At 38.2% G+C, this 21,438-nt stretch overlaps 1 protein-coding gene across 2 annotated transcripts in view; it reads left to right on the top strand.

The window, feature by feature from the left end:
* ITGB8 (integrin subunit beta 8) overlaps window positions 1-21,438 on the top strand; it is a 95,206-nt gene that overhangs the window by 13,622 nt on the left and 60,146 nt on the right. For both annotated transcript variants that reach the window (XM_068550522.1, XM_068550523.1), the window contains exon 2: window positions 21,305-21,390. In XM_068550522.1, the coding sequence (XP_068406623.1) occupies window positions 21,305-21,390 (86 nt within the window). The remainder of the gene's footprint in view (window positions 1-21,304; window positions 21,391-21,438) is intronic.

Here is a 21,438-nt window from a genome sequence, read left to right as displayed (position 1 = left end):
GGGTTTTCTTGGCCCTTTTACTAAATTACATACAGGCATACCTTGGAGATATTTTGGGTTTGATTCCAGAGCACTGCAATAAAGCAAATACTGCAAAAGCAAGTCACATGAAATTTTTCATTTCCCAGTACATATAAAAGTTATGCTTACACTATACTGTAGACCATTAAGTATGCAAAAGCATTATATCTAAAAAAAATAATGTACATACATTAATTAAAAATATTTTATTGCTGAAAAGTGCTGTCATCTGAGCCTTCAGTGAGTCATTATCTTTTTGCTTGTGGAGGGTCTTGCCTGGATGTTGATGGCTGCTGACTGATCAGGGTGGTGGTTGCTGAAGGTTGTGGTGGTTTTGGCAATTTCTTAAAATAAGACAACAATGAAGTTTGCTGCATCGATGGACTCTTCCTTTCACAAAGGATTTCTCTGTAGCATGCAATGCTGTTTGATAGCATCTACCCACAGTAGAACTTCTTTCAAAACTGGAGTCAGTCCTCTCAAACCCTGCTGCTGCTTTATCAACTAAGTTTATGTAATATTCTAAGTCCTTTGTCGTCATTTCAACAATCTTCATAGCATCTTCACCAGGAGTAGATTCCATCTCAAGAAACCACTTTCTTTGCTCATCCATGAGAAGCAACTCTTCATCTGTTAAAGTTTTATCATGAGACTGTAGCAATTCACTCACATCTTCAGGCTCCACTTCTAATTCTAATTTTCTTGTTATTTCCACCACATCTGCAGTTATTCCTCCACTGAAGTCTTGAATCTCTCGAAGTGATTCATGAGGGTTGGAATTAACTTCTTCCACACTCCTGTTAATATTGATATTTTGACCTCTTCCCATGAATCACAACTGTTCTTAATGGCATCTAGAATGGTTAATCCTTTCCAGAAGGTTTTCAATTGACTTTGCCCGGATCTTTCAGAGGAATCACTATCTATGGCAGCAATAGCCTTATGAAATGTACTTCTTAAATAAAACTCAAAAGTCAAACTTACTCCTTTATCCAGGGGCTGCAGAATGATCTTTTGTTAGCAGGCATGAAAATAAATTAATCTTGTCCATCTTCATCAAAGCCCTTAGGTGATGAGGTACATTGTCAGTGAGCAGTAATATTTTGAACAGAATCTTTTTTTCTGAGTAGTTGGTCTCAAAAGTGGGCTTAAAATATTCAGTAAACCATGTCATAAACGGATATGCTGTCATCCAAGCTTTGTTCCATTTATAGAGCACAAGCAGAGTAGATTTAGCATAATTCTTAAAGGCCCTAGGATTTTCCAAATGGTAAATGAACACTGGCTTCAACTTAAAGTCACCAGCTGCATTAGCCCCTAACAAGAGAGTCAGCCTGCCCTTTGAAGCTTTGGAGCCAGGCATTGACTCTTCCTCTCTAGCTATGAAAGTCCTAGATGACATCTTCTTTCAATATAAGGCTATTTTGTCTACACTGAAAATTTGTTGTTTGGTGCAATCACCTTTATTAATTATCTTAGCTAGATCTTCTGGATAATTTGCTGCAGCTTCTACATGAGCACTTGCTGCTTCACCTTGTACTTTTATTTTATGGAGACTGTGTCTTCCCTTAAATCTCATGAACTGACCTCTGCTGGCTTCAAACTTTTCTTCTGCAGCCTCCTCACTTCTCTCAACCTTCAAAGAACTGAAGAGAATTAGGGCCTTGCTCTGGATTGGGCTTAGGCTTAAGGGAATATTGTGGCTGGTTTAATCTTCTATCCAGACCACTAAAACTTTCTTCATATCAGCAGTAAGGCTGTTTTGCTTTCCTATCATTTGTGTGTTCACTGGAGCAGCACATTTGATTTCCTTCAAGAACTTTTCCTTTCCATTCACAACTTGGCTAACTGTTTGGCTCAGGAGGCCTAGCTTTCAGCCTGTCTCAGCTTTCAACCTGCCTTTCTCACTAAGCTTAATCATTTTTAGCTTTTGATTTAAAGTGAGAGACATGGGACTCTTCCTTCACTTGACTGCTTAGAGGCCACCGCGTGGTTATTAACTGGCCTAATTTCAGTACTGTTGTGTCTCAAGGAATAGGGATGCCCGAGGAGAGGGAGAGAGATGGGGGAACAGCATGTCAGTGGAGGAGTCAGAACACACTTAATATTTATTGATTAAGTTTGTTTTCTTATATGGGCATGGTTCGTGGTGCCCCAAAACAATTACAATAATAACATCAAAGATCACAGATCACAGATCATCATAACAAATATAATAATAATGAAAAAGTTTGAAATATTGTAAGAATTACCAAAATGCTGCACAGAGACATGAAGTGAACAAATGCACTTGATGCAGGGTTATCACAAACGTGCAGTCTGCAAAAACACAATATCTACAGAGCGCAATAAAATGAAGCACAATAAAATAAGGTAAGCCTGTAGATGCTTCTAGCTCCATGTTAAAGAATTCAAGCTCCAGAGTACTCCAGATGGGCCTTCGAGTTCTGTGGAGCTGCCATAGTGGCAGATGACCTACTAACTGGTCAATCCACTTTAGGATATTTCCTAGGGATCCTTATTGACAAGCAGAGAAATAAAACACCCAGAAAAATCCCAAGAAATATGGAATTACCTAAAATTTGGAAGCCTGCCTCTACAGCACAGTGGCACTCCTATATATGACTTACCTATGAGGAATTTGGGTTCCCAAGAACTTTACCCTTAATAGCACAAACTCACTTTTCCAAAGCTTTGAGGATGCTATACAGTAAGCGGCCTAGGAGAGTCTGAATTAGTTGGTTATACAAAGAAGGCTGTTGGATATTGTCCAGATATACAGTGGCCCCCTCCATCCAAAAGATCACAGGAGATACCACAGGAACACTGGGAGACTGGCAGGGAATTCTAGAATCTGAGAGGACAGTATCAATAATGTATATAACTTAATTTATATATTAAAAATATATTTTGAAAAAGACCTTTCATTCATCTCCTTTTTCAATTGTTGGTGTGCAAAGGTGAAGTGTGGTGGAAATCTGGGTGTCTCAGGGTTGTTCAGGAGGCAAGTAATCAATGGCCACAGGTGCACATGCATGTGAGAGCACAGAAGCCTAGGAACAGAGTTTGGAGTCAGGCTGTCATTTGTTTGGGAATAGAATAGAATCTTCCAGGGAAGAAGGGGTAGATAAACTGACCTATCTCTGCACACTCAGTGGATCTGCAAAATGGGTCTGACAGGATAGACAGGCACTCAAGAGCCTCAGTCATGGTGAGGAAACAGCTCTTATTTACCATTCAAAAATAATCATACTTGATTATATATTTTAAAAGGCAGCTTGGGAGTCTTTAGCAGAAGCACAGAGGTTGAACTTCAAAGGGGTAGTTAAGTATTGGAAGACAAAAGGGATATAAGGGCCAAGGGGAAGCTGAGTAGAAAACAGAGGGGTTCAGAGATTAGACCTGGGGTGTTGTATGTTGGGGGATGATTTCATTTTTCTGAATGGGTTGCTGCTGTTTTGCCAGCTTTAACTGATCCAGCTGAATGGGCTGACCCCCTGTAACAACTTAACAATACTGTGTGATTTCTAACAGACAGTATATATTTGGGAACCAGACAGAATAGAGATGCAATTATGTAATAAAAGGATCTGGCAAATTCCTCAAGGAAGTTTTTACTGACCCTCCCAGTCTCCCTTTTAGGTGACATCCTCCTATGCTTTGCTGCCATAGCACCTAGCCTGTTCTTTTCACAGCACACTTATTAAGGTTCTGTCATATGTTAGTTTTTGCTATTACTCTATAAGCTTCACAAGGCAGGTACCCTATTCTTAAGACCCTTCACAATGCCATGATTATAGCAGGTATTAAACAATTACCAAATAATTCATGAATGGACGAAGGCCATCCAAATCATTATAACTTCAAATTCCTTAAGAAGTGGAATTTTCTGCTCTGTTCCCAGATGATAATCTTTTCCTCTTTTGACCAAATCTGTGTCCATTCTCTTCCTTCTACTCAAGAAATCTTTTAATAATACTAAGAGTGCTGTCCATGAGAAGGTGAGAAACAGTTATAGTAAAACCCTGGTTACCTACAGTGCATGTGAAATCCATGGTCATTCATAGTTTGATGCTTTCTTTTGAAAATCTTTTAAAGATGTATTTGTAAACTTTCCTATCTTAGTAAGTACATCATTCAGACTTTGAGATTTGAGAAAAGCCTCCCAGTTATCATTCAATCAATAAATCAAAAGGTATTGTTTGAACACCTACTCAGTACATTTGGCATTGTACTAGTTGTTATGGGGACAGAGGAGATGTAAGATATCATGCAGGTGGGATAGCTGAGCTTGGGAACTGTGTGAGTACGTAAAACAAGATAGCAATGTGGGGCCAAGGTGGGTGGTCTGGGTCATTAGTGTTGCAGGGCTTTTGACTTCTCCTGAATTAGACAGGATATAGGTCAAGTGTGTCCTGATGCCGAGACAGAACCTCGAAGTCCCTTCTAAATATTAATACTTAATTTTAAATTTTCTTATGCTTCAGCAGAGAATTAAAGTGCAGAGCCTTGATTAACTGAAGGTTTCAACTACTTGGGTTTTACTATACATATGGTTCACCTTTTTAGGCACAATGTATTCCTAGAAACCATCATAAAATGCATCAACATAAAGCAAATCCAGGTTGTGTATCCCTTACCCTAAAGGTATATGTGATTACTTGCATTGTCTTTAGCTATTAGCAGAAAACTGTTAAATGAGTGTATAAAGACAGGAAGAACAGAAATATAAGGATTAATTTATCGAATGAGTAGACCAGGGATATCAAAGTGGCAAAATTCAGAGACAACATGTTTTCAACATGTTGGAAAAAAAAAAGTGTTACGAGTGCTGGGGATCAGTGCAGAATGGCCAGAGAGAATAAGTGCAGTAACAGGACAAAGCTTTCCCAAGGGGAGGCATCATAAGCTGAGTTCCAGAGTTGACTGAGAGAAGGGGACACAGTTGGGAGAAAGTTAACTGAACAATGCAGAAGTAAACACATCAACTCAGAGAGAGAGGGGGTTGGGGGAGAGGGCACACACGGGACATTTTGGTCAATGCAGAGGAGACATGCATTCATCTTCTCATTAAACAAATATGTAGTGAGTCTCTACAATGTGCCAAATATTGCTCTAAGCCCTGAAAATAGAGCAGTGGACAAAATAGACAGAAATATCTGCCCACATGTAGTTTATATCCTAATGGGAGGAGCCAGACCATTGACAAAATAAATAGAATGTCCAGCGTGCTAGAAGGTGCTATTTGTCTAGCACCTTCTGTAGTGAAAACAAACGCAGCTGGGGGATGAGCAGCAGTGCTCACACCTTCCCCTCTAGCACTCCTCACTCCACATCTGTCTGTTTTTCTCTACAGAAAGTGCTAGACATATAGCACCTTCTAGAATGCTAGACCTTCTATTTATTTTGTCTATGGTCTGCCTCCTCCCATCAGAATGTGATATCTGAGACAAGTCCATAAACCTGGAGGGAAATATGAAAGGACAGCATCTTCCACAATGATATGTCACTTGAAAGGAAGAGACTGGCACTTAAACGTGAATTATAATCTAATAGGTTCTATAATTTAAACTAAAATCTAATAAGTGCTAATCATTTAACAAATAATTTTTCAACAATGACTGTGTGGAAAGCATAGTTCAAGGTGTATAAGAAACATTAGGAAACAAAAGGACAAAAATCCTTGTCCTCATGAGTCTTATATTTTGGGGGAAGAGGAAACAAAATAAAAAGTAAACATGGTTATAAGTAATTATATAGTATGTTAAAAGTGCTAAGTGCTATGGGAAATAGTAGACCAGGATTAGGGGTATACGTGGGAGTTGCCATTTTAAATGGATTAGACGGGCTAGACATCATTAAGAAAGCAGGTGTTTGAGCAAAGTCTTAAGGGCAGTGAGAGTTAGCCTTGTGGATAATTGGTGGAGGGGATCGAAAAAAAGAGAGGCTATCAAGGGATGTAAGAGATGTGACATAGATGGGAAAATGGAAGGAGTGGAGGTGGCAGATTGTTGGTGTCAGGATCCTGGAAGTGAGTGAGATTGAAAGACAGGAGGTAGTGGTCAGAGAGGGTAATATGGGAAATACTGGGATTGTAGAGGGGTTGCAATTACTGGTAATTACAAGGTCTAAAGCTATGACCGTGGCTTAAGCAAGTAGCTAAACCAGAGTGGAGGACAAAATAACTGGAGAAGAGAATGAGGAAGTGGGGCATCTAGGTATTGCAAAGATGTTCTGCATATATACTGAAATTGCCATGAACTGAAATAGTAGTAGTATTGGAGAGTGTGATAAGCAACGAGTCAAAATTCTCTAGAAATGAGAAGGCATCACCCTGGCATCAGTAAATGCCCGTAGTAATTCAGGGTTCTGCGTGATGAAATCTGAGTTAAGAGTGTCAAAACTGGGAGAGGTTAGGGATGAGGGAGAGAGAGTGCCCTGGAAGTGGCAATAAGAACTAAGGAGGGCAGCTATCTGCCTCTAGGCCCAGTGTCATGAGGGTCCTGGGAGAAACAGCCATTACTCATGAGGTCAGCAAAGGAAGCGAACCTCAGGGGTGATTCAGTTTTCATTAGAGCAAGGAGTGGGAAAATTCATTGAAGAGACTGATATACAGGGAATTCTTCTGGAAATGGGCTAACAATTTTGGAGAGCACAATAAGAGGGTTTCTGAAGTTGTAAAAGAGTGCAGATGAGGGGAGAAGAGAGACTGTGTACAGCCTAAGAGGGATTAGAGGGGCATTTGCAAGTCTTAGACTCCTTGAAGCAACTGACATGAACATGGATAAGTGAGATTAGTCTTTGTGAACTCAAGGTAGATAGTGGTGATAAAGCTGTGAGTGGCAAAAGGAAGGTGGAAGTTCTGGGGCTTTTCTTGATTCTATGGAATGAAGAGAAACGATCTGAGGAAGCCTGACTTAGTTCTGGTGTGAGGATGCTCACTCTACTCAATCTCCTATTGAGTGGGAGATGGACATTTGTTTTTGAATGCCCTGGGCTACCCCCTCAGACAATCAGCTGGAGCTGATTGTCTGAGGAGGTATATAATAGCTGAGGATTATACCCGAAGGTAGTACAAACCAACGATGCTTTGGAAGTGAAAGGGTTTAGTGAAGACTTTCCAAACTATCTAACATCATCTTCTCCCTGGAGGAATTTGCTTCTTGCTAAATATATTTACAAATGTAATATGTAATTTATACCCACACTTGCATAATCTGCAACTAACTAAATAAACAAATAACTAAATAAAATACATACAAATAACTATAATTTAATGCAGAATGTAAGAATCACAATGCAAATTCTGTAAGGACTCAAAAGTAGCGAGATAAGCTACACCTGAAAGGAACAGGAAGGAACGGATGGCAGAGATGTAAAAGTAAGATAAGTATCTTAATTGGATGCTGAAGAACTGCAAGGACTGTAACAGAGGGAAATGCCCAGGATGACTCTTCAGGCAGAGAGAAGAGTCATACATACTGGCCATGACTAGGGCATCAGGGGAGAAGTGAAAGAGAGAGCCACTGAGTTAGATACAGATGAATTTGTTTGACCTTGACTACTCAGGTGGTGGAAAATCATTGAAGGCTTTTTGATTGTTTAGTAGGGTAGGCAATAATGTATATAGTCAACCCTCCGTATCCAGGGGTGTCACATCCCTGGATTCAACCAACCACAGATTGAAAACATTCAGAAAAAATATTCCAGAAGCTTCCAAAAACAAAACTTGAATTTGCCACATGCTAGCAACTATTTCCATAATATTTACACTGTATTTACAAATACTTACATAGCATTAACATTGTATTAAGTATCATAAGTAATTTAGAGAAGATTTAAAGTATATGGGAGGATGTGCATAGCTTATATGAAAATACTGTGCCATTTTATATTATATAAGGGACTTGAGCATCCTTGGATTTTGGTATGGGGTGGGGGGTCCTGGAACCAACCCCCTGGAGAAACTGAGGAACATCTGTATAATGAATTTCAGTGGTAGATGCCCAAGGTAAAAGACTGAGAAAATTGTTAACAGTAAAGCAAATGATAAATAATGAGAGTCTAAACTAGGTTGAAGTCCAATAAGGGAAAGATGAACGCTAAAGATACTGAGGTAAAAGCAAGAAGTATTGGTGACTAACAGGTTGCTGGGATTATGGCAGAGGGAGGAGTCAATGTTGACCATAAAGATTTAAAGCAGAATAACTAGGAAAATATTGCAATTAACAGAAATAGGTCAGTCAAGTCAGGAAGAGCTACTGATAGATGGGAAGATGATTTTTATTTGAGACTTGAAGCTTTTGAAGTTCCAGTAGGAACCTACGTGGAATGTCCAGAAGACTGTTGAAAATTCAAGACAGAAACTTGAGTGAGAATTTGGAACTGCAGATACTAATTTGACGGTCATGTGCAAGCAGATGAGACTTAAAGTCATGTTAGTATATGAAGCCATCAAGGTATAGAGTTTAGAGAGATGTAAAAATAGCCAAAGACATAAAAAGAAAATTAGTTGTGGGAATGGGAGAAGTGATAGAGTGTCCACTCACTGTTGAAAGGTAGAGCACATTTAAACATTGCTAAATACTAGTTGCTAGATATAATTAGGAAATTATCATTTGCCTTTGAGTGAGCAATTCACTAGACAGAGAGAGGAAATGATCTTGGCAAGTACGAAACTCTTCTTCCTCTGAAAAGAGAACAAAGACAAATTTGAGTTAAAAAAAAAGTAATTTAGATATTCTAGGTAATATAAAGGTACGGTTGGGTCATATCTTAAGTATGAGGACTTGGTAGAAGCGTTTGGGGATTTGAAGAGAAAGGATTAGAATAGCGAATGTGAGAAACTATGATGGAAAGTCAACAAGAGATGAATCAACAAGGCCTAGGGGTTAGGTGAAATGAGAAAGAAATTTGGAAGAAACAGGGCCCCACAAAGGCAGCTTCAGATGCTAAGGTATAAGTTGTTGCTTAGGATGCATAAACACTACTTCTGTTTATTTTCAACTTCATGTTTAGAATTCTTGGCTCAGGAGCCTGCCTTCTGTCCCATCCTCTGGCTCCTCCTGAATTTGCCCTTTTTCCTACTTTTGGTCTTTGGGTCTAATAACTCTCTCATGGTTTCATGATCCATTGGCCCCAATAGCTCATGAGAATTCCCTGCTGCAGGCCCCAGGGATTCCCAACAACTCTGTCTAAGGTGGAGGTAGTGAGATGTGGGGTGATTTGGGTGATTTTATGGAATTGGGTAAGCTGAAAATCATGAGCAAGATAATACTTTGTAAAATGTAGAAAAATGTCTGGTGATGATAACAAAGATTGGGAGGGGCATATTAAATAAGAGCTGTGAACTTTGAAAGAATAGAAGTTGATACGTTTTAGAGGCAGGGACTGGGGGAATGGGGGGAGAAGCCTACAAACAGCTAGTGAGAGCAAGAAGATTAAAGCATTGGTTGAAGATTTACCCAAAGAATGATAAACTCTAAAAAAGCTGTGTTTTGATAAAGTGGAAGCAATAGCTGGACCATTTTGGGAAATATGGAGACTATGGAACAAGAATTTCATAGGACAATATGGACTATAGATTAGTTTGTTTTATAGTATCAATATAAAATGTCCTGAATTCACCAACTCTTGGTGGTTTTATAAGAGAATATCCTTGTCCTTGAAAAGTACACCTTGAAGATTATGAGGTAAAGTACTGATCATTGATATATATATGTATAAAGAAGTACCTAGTCAAATTCCAGCCAATGGAAGTAAACTGGGCAATTAGTTGAAATAGTTTAGATAATTTAAGTATTATAAAATATTAAATTTCATTCCTATAAGGTAGAGTAAGGTGAAAATTTTTAAATTATAATTCAGAATTTCCTTTGCCTGAGTCCAAAAGTAAAATGAATTTTATAAGAGACACTGAAGTATTTAGAATCATCTTTGGCTTGAAGATTGAAGCGATTTTATTATAGAGAATGGACTATAAAATATATTATTAATGTGTACTTCAAACTATATTAGTATTAGTGCTAATATTAGTACTAATTACTAAGATACTTAATCTTACACTTGGTATTAGTACACACTCCTTTCAATTTTTCATGCTGCTGAAGCCTTGCAAGGAGTTCCAAGTAGAATATAAAAAATAATTTTTTAACCTGAAAAAATTTTTATCATCTCACAGCTGAGCTCAATCCGTTTGAAGAAGCATTACAATAATTTACCCCTCGATCTGAATAGGTTATATAAACCAGGTAAATATAGTGTAGGGATAAATGACTTTAGTTAACCACAAATTGATCTGTAAGTCAAAAGATTTATATAATGTGTCATTGGCATACTTTTTAAAAACCACATAAAGTAATTTAATATTTTTATATATATTCTCAAGAAAGGAATATATTTCCCCACTGTGCTCTGATTGTCCTTTATCTAACAAATAATACTCTATCAGTTAATTTATAATGCTAATCTTAAACTTTACTGATAAATATTACATCAATAAGTCAACCTTACTGATAAAATTTACATCATTTAAAGTGTCAATTGTACAGTTTTTGACAGATGTATAGACCTGCGAAACTAACACTACAAACAACATACAGAACACTTTCATCCCAGCAAAACTTTGTACTTCTTTGCTGACAAGGTTAAAACATAAAACAATGGGGGCTTCCCTGGTGGCGCAGTGGTTGAGAATCTGCCTGCTAATGCAGGGGAAAACGGGTCCGAGCCCTGGTCTGGGAAGATCCCACATGCCGCGGAGCAACTAGGCCCGTGAGCCACAACTACTGAGCCTGTGCGTCTGGAGCCTGTGCTCCGCAACAAGAGAGGCCACGATAGTGAGAGGCCCGTGCACCGTGATGAAGAGTGGCCCCCGCTTGCCGCAACTAGAGAAAGCCCTCGCACAGAAACGAAGACCCAACATGGCCAAAAATAAATAAATAAATAAATAAAAATTTAAAAACATTATTCCTCTTTAAAAACAAAACAAAACATAAAACAACGAATGATTCTGCGTTACAGACAACTGATGAGTAACTGATATATCTAACATATAGGGTTTTGGATGACCTTTAAAAATACATCTTTCATAATATAAATTATATCTTAAAATGTCTGCATAAACTAACAGGACTGTACATGCTATAAAGCAAAAGTTTTCCACCAATCATGTCATTTTAACTCATACTCTACTTTTTAAAGTGTTTTCACAACACAGTAGATGAAAACAGCATATAAAGAGCAGGAGCATTTTCCCTACCTCATCAGCAAGGAAGCAAAACCTCAGCAAAGTTAAATTATGAAGCCAAGGCAGTTAGGACAAGAACAAGTTGCTTGCTTCCCTGTTCCAGATTTGGCTTCCAGGGCAGAACTGGAAATTCACAAATGGAAACTGCAACTGCAAACACCATTTCAAGTGCTTCTGCCTAATTAGCATGCAGCCCAGAACTGTCCCCTGGCAAGATATTGGGGAAACACAGTTGTAAAAGGAGAAGCTCTCTCCGTTGCTGAAAAAGTGCCAACCAATCTGATTCAGGCACTTGGTAAGACATTCAAGTTGGGGCTTTGGTGTTAAAACTCAAAGTTTCCTTGTGCTCAGAAATAAAGTGAATTTTGAAAAGGGCACTGAAGAACTTAGGGAAGTCTTTGGCACTGAGGACAGAAAATAATCCTACTGGGGAGAATCTAACGTCCTCATCTCTAGAGTGGGACTGATGATAGGAAAAGTAATGACATACTACTGGTATGAAAGAATTATCTTCAGCTACATGGGAATTATTATTGAGTCATCACTTAAGAATTAATAACAGTACTAATTAACAAGGGTTTTAGGTTTTAAATCATACTTTGGTATAATTGTCTTTCTTTATGTTTTTCTCTATTCCATATAGGACAATGTTTAAGAGAAGAGGCTCTGTAGTCCGAATTGGGTTCACACTTGGTCTCCGTGCTCACTAGCTCTCTGACTTTGAGATGAGACTTTGCCTGAGTTTTAGTTAGTTCCTCATCTTTAAAATGGGCTTAGTAGTGCTTTCCTCATAGGACTTTTATAAATTTTCAGTGAGATAATACATATAAAGTGCTTGGTACAGGGCCCAAGCGAGAGTAATCACTTAATAAATATTTGGGGTTTTTTCCCTAATTTTATCCTATCATATATATAGGTTTGATTTTCAAGTGGCAGAGTCAACTAGAGATACCTTTTTGGTCTTTGAAGTGTAATTACAGGAAAACCAAATGCTGAATTAACTAAAATTCACTTTGAGTTTTAATTTATTTTTTTACTTAGAATAAAATTCTCTACAATATAGGGTGTTTCTCTGCCGCTCTAATCAAGTGCACGCCTTCAACGTGACTTCAGGATTAAAAGATATAATGAAAAAAATGTATTCCTACTATCCTGGGGCATTTGGGTTTTGACATGAATAGCACTATGATCTTTTTTTTAGGTGGGAGAAAGGAAATTCATACATGCCAAGAGTTGGAGAGGAAAATAGGAAGAGCCCCTAGAACTCTAGTGTGTTAGATTAAAAAACATTATTTAGAGGAACAGAGTGGGAAACCGGTGAATATTTTGGCTTTTATAAAAAGGGAGTGTGCCTCATAAACAGGACAGTTGGAATGTATGGAAAAGTTCCAGTTAAAACAAGACACAAAGCACATGACTAATATTGCTTTTCCAAGTTAGACAAATGCAGCTTTAACCAGAACTTGCCTCAGAGGGGCCTCTGGAGCCCTCCTTGAATCTTGAGATTTTGATCCTTTTTCAAGTTCCAAGTCTGAAGTAGGAAAGCAATATTGAGAGATGCTGTGTTTTTGCCCCTCACCTTTCTTCCTGAGTTTCCCTCGCTTTGTCACAAATTCCCACCAGGTGAGTGAATGTCAGAAGACAAACTGATATGCACAGGTAAAGGAGCAAATGCAAAACTTGATTTGAGCCTCTTCAGGAACTATCTTGTTGAATACCTGCTTGGCCCACCAAAAGAAAATTCACTGTTAGGAAATAATATGAACTGCAAAGTCATTTTCAAATGCAAATGACAAGTACTCATTATACTCTTTCGTCTCCTTCCCATTTCAAAGAAGATATAATCTAAAAAACAATCAAACAAATTTCAGCCAGATTTCTGCATTTTACCTATCTTTCAAACCTGACGGTTTGTCCTTAATGTGAAGAGACTCCTTCATCAATAATAATTCATGGGGGCTTCCCTGGTGGCACAGTGGTTAAGAATCTGCCTGCCAATGCAGGGGACATGGGTTCGATCCCTGGTCCGGGAAGATCCCACATGCCGCAGAGCAACTAAGCGCGTGCGCCATAACAACTGAGTCTGTGCTCTAGAGCCCGGGAGCCGCAACTACTGAGCCCATGTGCCGCAACTGCCACGCCCGAGTGCCACAACTACTGAAGCCTGCACGCCTAGAGCCCCTTCTCTGCAACAAGAGAACCCACTGCAATGAGAAGCCTGTGCACCACAACGAAGAGCAGCCCCCGCTCGCCGCAACTGGAGAGAGCCTGCGCGCAGCAAAGAAGACCCAATGCAGCCAAAAATAAATAAAATAAAAATAAATAAATTTTTTAAAAAAAGAAATAATAACTGGGAACTTCTCAATCTGAAGAGAGAATTGGATATGCAAATACATAAAGCTTATAGATCACACTATAAAAAAATAATAATAACTCATGGTGTTTTATTTCTCCTTGTACATTTTCTATCACCTGAGCATGGATTGCCTTGTGTATTGTTTTTATTTCTTATTCTACACACCAAACTACTGTGCATTTAGGGTGACCTGAGGCCTCAGCTTGCCTGAGGAGTTTCAGTTTACACCTGTTTCACCAGTGTAATTAATAGTTCCCCCTTTCAAGTTAAAATTGTTCTGGTGTAGAGCATAAATTACACAATCACCGAAGATGGCCTGCAATCAGAACTTTTTCAAAGCAAAGTTGGTTAAAATGTGTGTAAATGAGTCACAATAAAAGTTTCTGATATGACCCCTCCAGACTAGCCTTCTTGATGTGGCCCATTTCAACACAAATGAGTGTCATCAGTGGCTTCACAGTGGTTCTTCTTGTAAATTCCATCATGAACTAGAGTTCTGATTTATGCCATCCCAGCGTACTTTAAATACTGACTCATGTTGGGATTGCCCCAAACAGGGCAGGGCAGACTAATGGAATGTGAAGCATTGCCCTGACATTTCTTAACCTGCCCAGTGTTGAAAGTGGCTTTATTTTCCCCGTTTGTGCTCCAAAAATCTTTATGCTAGCATAAAACCCTATTGTACTCACATGATTTTCTGCTATATAACAAGGGAGGTTGAAATTTGTCCCTGAAACGAGGATTACATGTAATAAAAATCTAATAAACCTGGTTAATAAGAAGAAAAGATACTAATGCTATTTCCTAACATTGGCATTAGAAGGAAGTTCCTCTCAGTAAGAAGTTACTCAACCTCATAGGGGCATAAAACATTTGCTGAAATGGAATCTGATTTAGATCTGAACAATAAGAAAAAAAAAAAGTGAATTTGGTAGTTTTGCATCTGATAATGGTACCATTCAAAAGTGCTATTTCAATTCAGTATCATTCCATCACATATTCAGAGTTCTTTAGAAAGAAACTAACCTTGCTTTAAAATAAATCAGCAGAACTGTACAATATCAGAAGACCAAGTGTAAGGAAAAGAAATTTGTCACTATAGGTATATTTGGTTTTTTCCACATTTGGAAACATCAAGATGAGGTCATCCAGATGTGAAACATTAAGTAAACATAGTTATATTGCCTTTTGCAATGAATAGGTTTTGGAAAGAAAGATTATTTAAAAATGCATATTCAGGAGCTAGAAAGACCTGAGAAATTAAATTGACAAATCAAACTCAACTTAGAATATCAATTATTCATCCCACATTAATTGAGTGTGTACCAGGTGCTAGGCTCAGACACTGAGGAAAGAAAGAAAATATATGTAAGCACCTGTTTTCTAGGAACTGACAGTCTAGTAGTCTTACTTTTCCAAAGAATAGCAAAACATGAAAAAACACAATCTCTTTAGGGTGGATGATCTGTTTCATATAAAGTAATGTTATGCTTAACATTTCTAAAAAAGCAGTTATATTAATTCTGCTCAAGTCTTTCTCTTATTAATTTTTTTCATTTTTTCATTGAGATATAGTTGACATACAATATTGTAAGTTACTGGTATACAACACAGTGATTTACAATTTTTAAAGGTTATATTCCTTTTATAGTTATTGTAAAATATTGGTATATTCCCTGTGTTGTACAATATATCTTTCTAGCTTTTTTTTTTATACATAATAGTTTGTAACTCTTAATCCTCTACCTGTATCTTGCCCCTCACCCCTTCTCTCTCCCCACTGGTAACTAATAGCTTGTCCTCTATATCTGTGAGTCTGTTTCCTTTTTGTTATATTCACTAGTTCGTTTTATTTTATATATTCCACATATAAGTGATATCATACAGTATTTGTCTTTCTCTGACTTATTTCACTTAGTATAATACCCTCCAAGTCCATCCATGTTGTTGCAAATGGCAAAATTTCATTCTTTTTCATGGATGAGTAATATTCCATTGTGTGTGTGTGTGTGTGTGTGTGTGTGTGTGTGTGTGTGTGTATACTACATCTTCTATATCCATTCATCTGTTGACGGACACTTATGTTCCTTCCATATCTTGGCAACTGTAAATAATGCTGCTATGAACATCTCATTAATTTATCTTTTGAATATCAGATGAAAAACTGTCTGAGGCATTGTGTTCATCGGCTAGTAAGAGGGCCCTTAAAAACAGTGGCTTAAGTAAGATTGGGGTGAATTTTCCTCCTAATGTCAGAAACAGTTCTAAGAGACCACCCAGAAAGGGGGCAGCAACTCCACAGTGATGAGCGGCCTGGGCTTCTTTACTTTTGCCACCTTTACTATTGGCTTCCATGAAAAAGGTTACCTCAAGTATGAAGATTGCTGCTGCTGTTTGAGACATCACATCCATGTTCCAGGCAGGAAGAAGCAGGACAAGCATAAGACAAAAGGGGCCTTCCAGCTGAATCAGCCCTCTTTTTGAAGAACTTTGACAGAAGTCCCATTCAGCAATTTCTGCCTCCTCATCCCAGTCATCAGAACTAGTCATATGACCATGTAAGTGAGGCTGGAAAGTGTGATGTTCCAGTTCTTCTCAATGCCATCTTCAGCAAAACTAGGATACTCTTAGTAAAGAACAGGCAGGCAAATAGCAATCTCTGCCTGCTACTCTAATTATTTATCACTCTCTGGGGTACATCATTTTAGTAGATGTTGCTGGCACCCCATCTGGAATCCTTTTATAGGCTGGCACACCATCCCCAGCTACTGTGAATTCTGGCTGTTAATGGCTCACAAACGCCACCTTCTCAGAATTGGCTTCCACCAAAGCAAACTACATGGCTCAAAGATATCTGGGACTTTAACCTACCCTGCCCCCCACCCTATGCCCTCCAGGCTACCTGCAGCCAATGACTGACTGGTATGAGGGTATAAATGTTAGACCACCCTTGCCTCAAGGTGGGACAACTCCATGGTGTCAATTGGGTATGACTTCTGGGTTGGATCAGGCTGAGATCAGACTTGGACTGCACCAACATCTTTGCTGAGCACCTTGTCCTGACCTTCTCATCTCACTTCCCTTCTCAAAAATCACTTGCCAAGAATCTCTCTCAGGTTCTTCCTCTGAGGATCTAAGACAATTGGTTTTTCTTAGAATCCCCTCACCCGTTTTCCTGAGCCACTATATAAGAATTGAACATTATCATACCACCACCTTTTCCTCCAAATACATCTTTAGACTATCAAACCTAATCACTGGAAATACTAACAGGGAGACAAGAAAGAAAGGAAGCCAAGCTGTTTTTCACTAAACATAAATGTAGGTGTATGTTTCTTCAAGTGCAAGTAGAGGCAAAATTATTTAGACAAAATGGTTTTCCCCATAAAGGTACTCATTTTCATTTACATGGGCCGAATGCTTATTTGCTACAAGTTCAAAAGAAATTAAGCAGTATGTTAGAGGTAGAGGAGAAAAAGTTGCCAATCTAGGCTGGATGCCACTGCTGGAGAATAGTATTTTCTGAATTATAGTTTAGTAACAAACTACAAATATTAAAGTGAATTTTTTCAACTAATTCTATATGAGCATACTTGAAATATGCATTTGTTGCATAAAAATTATTTTAGTAGTTGAAGTTTTGCCACATATGTATTATTATAATTATTTTAATTATATCTGCTTCTTTGTCTATTTCAAAAGTAAAATTATGTTTCATGTATTCTGAATGCTAATTAAAAGAGGAAATGAAGAACACATAAAGGAACAATTCAATTTTGTATTATTTATGTGAACTCCAAGGAAAAAACTAGAAGAAAAAAGAGAAATACCAATAGTTGTATTATTTACTTGCTCTCCCTGTTCTGAGATACTGCCTCAGGCACTAACTTCCTTGTGATACATTTCTAAGCTCTTCCAAGCTTCCCTACTCAGATCCATCTTTTCCAAAGAGCTTCCCACGCTTCCACCTTTTCTCCCTTGCCCCTTTACTTAATCCCTATTGAAATTTAACTGTGACTTTGGTTCTGTTTCCTGTGCCTGATTTTCAAAGAAGGAGCCCTAAACCACCTCCTCCCTCCCTATATTTTTGTAGGGGCCTTTACGAAACAGTTCCTCAGTCAAAACTTGGAATAACTAGATAATTACAAGTGATTAAAACACGAATCTATTTCTTTGTTTTAACTTTTATATCAAATGATAACACATTAAGTGTCATGTACACAAGAACTTTCAGTAATCAGGTAATGTATTTTGAAGATACCTGTAACATTTACATGACTATGATATACACCTAGAACAAGGAAACCCTGAAGTTATACTCCAAACTTTATTCTACATGTGCTCAATTTGCCTGGTTTTGACTGTTATCAAAGTAGAATACATATCCATTATAACAGTGTTTATTTTGTTGTTTTTTTTTAAAGGAAGCAGTTTTATATAATTATCCAAGTTTAATTTAATTTGTATAGTAAATGCAATTAGGAAGAGGATGCTGTCTGGAAAAAATGCATTTCTGCATTTTTTACAAATCATTCTGTCTAGGAGTAACAGGAGGATCTAGAATGATTGATTCTAAATACCACGGACGATAATCTTCATCAGTTTTCAGTTCATTCTTCCAGATAACTATGGACATCCTTTAAATATTGTTGAAATTTTGTGGTGTAGACTTTAGACCAGAAAAACATTAGAAATGTTTCCTAGAAATTTCACTTGATCTGATCACGTGACTTATGGAAAGATCCCAAGCTAAACGTTGAAATTTCTACTGTCTTTAGGTTATTTTTTTCCTGGTCCATTTTCTTCTTCCTTTCACTTCTGTAGATTAAACATCCTCAAAATAATATTAATAAACATATCATCTAAACAGGATCATTTTTCCTGTAGTTAAATAGACTCTGAGAAATGTCAGCCTTGGAACCTGGGAAGTATTAACAGAACCAAAGTCTCTGTGTCCCTTGGTCATCATCCTTGGGTGTCTGAAGTTTGAGAACAGAGGTTGGCACTAGAACTTTTAAAAGAAAACAGAAAGCAAAATTCAGAGAGAACAGGGCTTCCCTGGTGGCGCAGTGGTTAAGAATCCGCCTTGCAATGCAGGGGACACGGGTTCGAGCCCTGGTCGGGGAAGTTCCCACATGCCGCGGAGCAACTAAGCCCGTGCACCACAACTACTGAGCCTGCGCTCTAGAGCCCACGTGCCACAACTACTGAGCCCACGTGCCACAACTACTGAAGCCCATGTGCTTAGAGCCCGTGCTCCGCAGCAAGAGAAACAGCTGCAATAAGAAGCCCGCGCACTGCAACGAAGAGTAGCCCCCGCTCGGCGCAACTAAAGAAAGGCCACGCGCAGCAACGAAGACCTAACACAGCTGAAAATTAATTAATTAATTAATTAATTAAAAAAGATTCAGAGAGAACAGATGTTTGCTTATAAATTCATTATTTACTACATGTGCTATAGAAGTAGGAGCCTGACTTGAACTTGAACCAGGTTAACTTAAGACAGAGTCAGACAACCATTAGAAACAAAGACCAAAGTAATAGAATCTGCAGCTTCCCTTCTAGGAGGCAGTCTTAACTGCCAGAGCAAAAGTCCTACCTATTCAGTGAAAGGCTTGGTCAACTCTGATCTGAAATAGACTTAATTCCATCTTCCAGCTGGGTCAAGCTTAAGAGTTGGTAAAGGTCAAGTTAGGTCTGCAAATGTGCTTGACTTCTAGACCTAAACTGATTTGCTTTCTGAGAACAAAACTAAAAAGGTCACTCCTCTTCTGAATACTTTAGGAATAAGCAGGTTTTACAGTTTTGGAGGATAAGTCAGAAGGAAGATTTTTAGGTTATGGAGTCTTCATAGTTGGTGACCACACTGTAGTAAAGAGAGCCCAAACATGAGTTATTTTTTTAGTCCTTGGAATTCTAGGCCAGTGAAGAAAATTCTAGGCCAGTGCAGTGCATCTAGATCAGGGAAGATGTTTTGGATAGTGTATTTTAAAAGCTGATGTAAAGCCAAGGACAAAGGATGAAGGGGACAGAAGAGAAGGATAATAGAACAATGAGATGTTAGGGAAAAATGCTTTTAGCTTAACTCATTGGTGTCTGGGGAAATACAGGGAAGAGTGCTCACTACCACCCCAGTTATTTCAGTTTTCAAAATACCTTTTGGTCTAGAATTGCACATACTTCCCAATATCCCAATGCACCTCTCTGCTATGTTTACTCCTCTGTATTCCTCTCTCTCTCTTCACTGCCAACGCCCATCCCATGCCACCTCCAGGTCAGAACCGTTTTAACCCTGTCTTCAAGAATGTTGGGACAAGTTGAGAGAGAAGAAAAAGAGAAACCAATTAGATGGGGATAGCTAGAGATTTTGTAGACTCTATCCCCTTTCAAACTTCGATATGCATGTGTGACTGGGCACAGACACAGTCTTCTTTCTTGCCTATTACATTTTTTAAAAGGAGATGAACCCAAATGAGAATAAACAAAATGAGAGGGCAAAGAGACATACTAGGTTATCACTGCCTCTGGGGAGCCGTCCATAAACATGCCCTCTTCTCTGACCCCTGCCCTTCCCTCTAAGTAGAGTGAGAAGATCCTCACCATATTCCCATAGTGCATTGGTGATATTTTGTTATGCTTATCACCCTGTATTTTATTGTTTGCTTATACAGTTTTCGCCTCACCTGGACTGTGAACTACTTAAAGCCAGGATGTCTATGTTATTTACTGTGTGCGTGTAAGTGAGATGGGTGAAATGCTGTGATTTCCCAGGTCCTTGGGACATTTCATTGTAAAGGATGGAGTACGGGAAGCATGTGATTGTTCCACTAAAACCTCATGATAAAATAAATTATGACTCACTCTTTATTATATTTTATGTGTTTAAGTCTGTAATATGAGCCTCTTTTTAATGATCTAAGTAGATAGTGGCTAGAAGGATAAAGGTAAATAGTATCCAGGCACAACTATGTTATTAACACATAATAGACAAGTGTGGGTAGCTATGGAAAAGTGAATTGGTCATAATCTTAAAGTGGTCCAGTCAGAGAAATTAAATTAGGTTAACTAAAACAACTCATTCATTTTAACCACTTTACTTCTAAAATACTGAATCAATGCCATTTTGTCTGGTTCTGATATCCTTCATGCCAAAATAATCAATATTAATGCAGTCAGAATTACCAAGTGAACTACTGTGCATGTCCATCAAGAATGTTTCTCAGAAACTTCATTCACTATGACTTAATATGGATTTACATGTTGAGATTGAGGTCTGTATATGATTATTTTTACAGAAAAATTCTAGATCCAAAAACACCTCATTGGTTCAGATAATATGAACTACAGTGAAACTTTAGCACACTAAAAAATTTGGAGGATCCTCTGCCATTGCAACAGAATTTCAAACCAAACCCCAAAACCTAATTAAAATCATATTTTTATCACCTTCTTTTCCCTAATTTTATAAAACCAGATGATAGCTATGCAGAAAATACGGTACATATTAATTGCAGTGATCAGGTTAACAATTCCCAAAGAAATTATATATTTTTTGATGTCATGTACTTAAAACTATGGGTCAGCTTATTTCAGTTTTCAAAATACATTTTGGTCTAGAATTGCACATACTTCCCAATATCAGAGTAAACCGTAATGCCTCATTTTATCCTCCATTACAGAAGACAATAGATGTGCATCTTCGAATGCAGTGTCCTGCACCAAGTGCCTTGCGCTGGGTCCGGAATGTGGATGGTGTGCTCAAGAGGTGTGCCTTTTTCTTTCTTTCCTTTTTTGCTCTTTTCTCTTTTCCTTA

The sequence above is a fragment of the Eschrichtius robustus genome, chromosome 8 (assembly GCF_028021215.1).
Source record: "Eschrichtius robustus isolate mEscRob2 chromosome 8, mEscRob2.pri, whole genome shotgun sequence".
NCBI classification, from domain to species: domain Eukaryota; kingdom Metazoa; phylum Chordata; class Mammalia; order Artiodactyla; family Eschrichtiidae; genus Eschrichtius; species Eschrichtius robustus.
The sequence above is the reverse complement of the archived record's forward strand: the minus strand, read 5'-3'. Positions and strand labels throughout refer to the sequence as shown.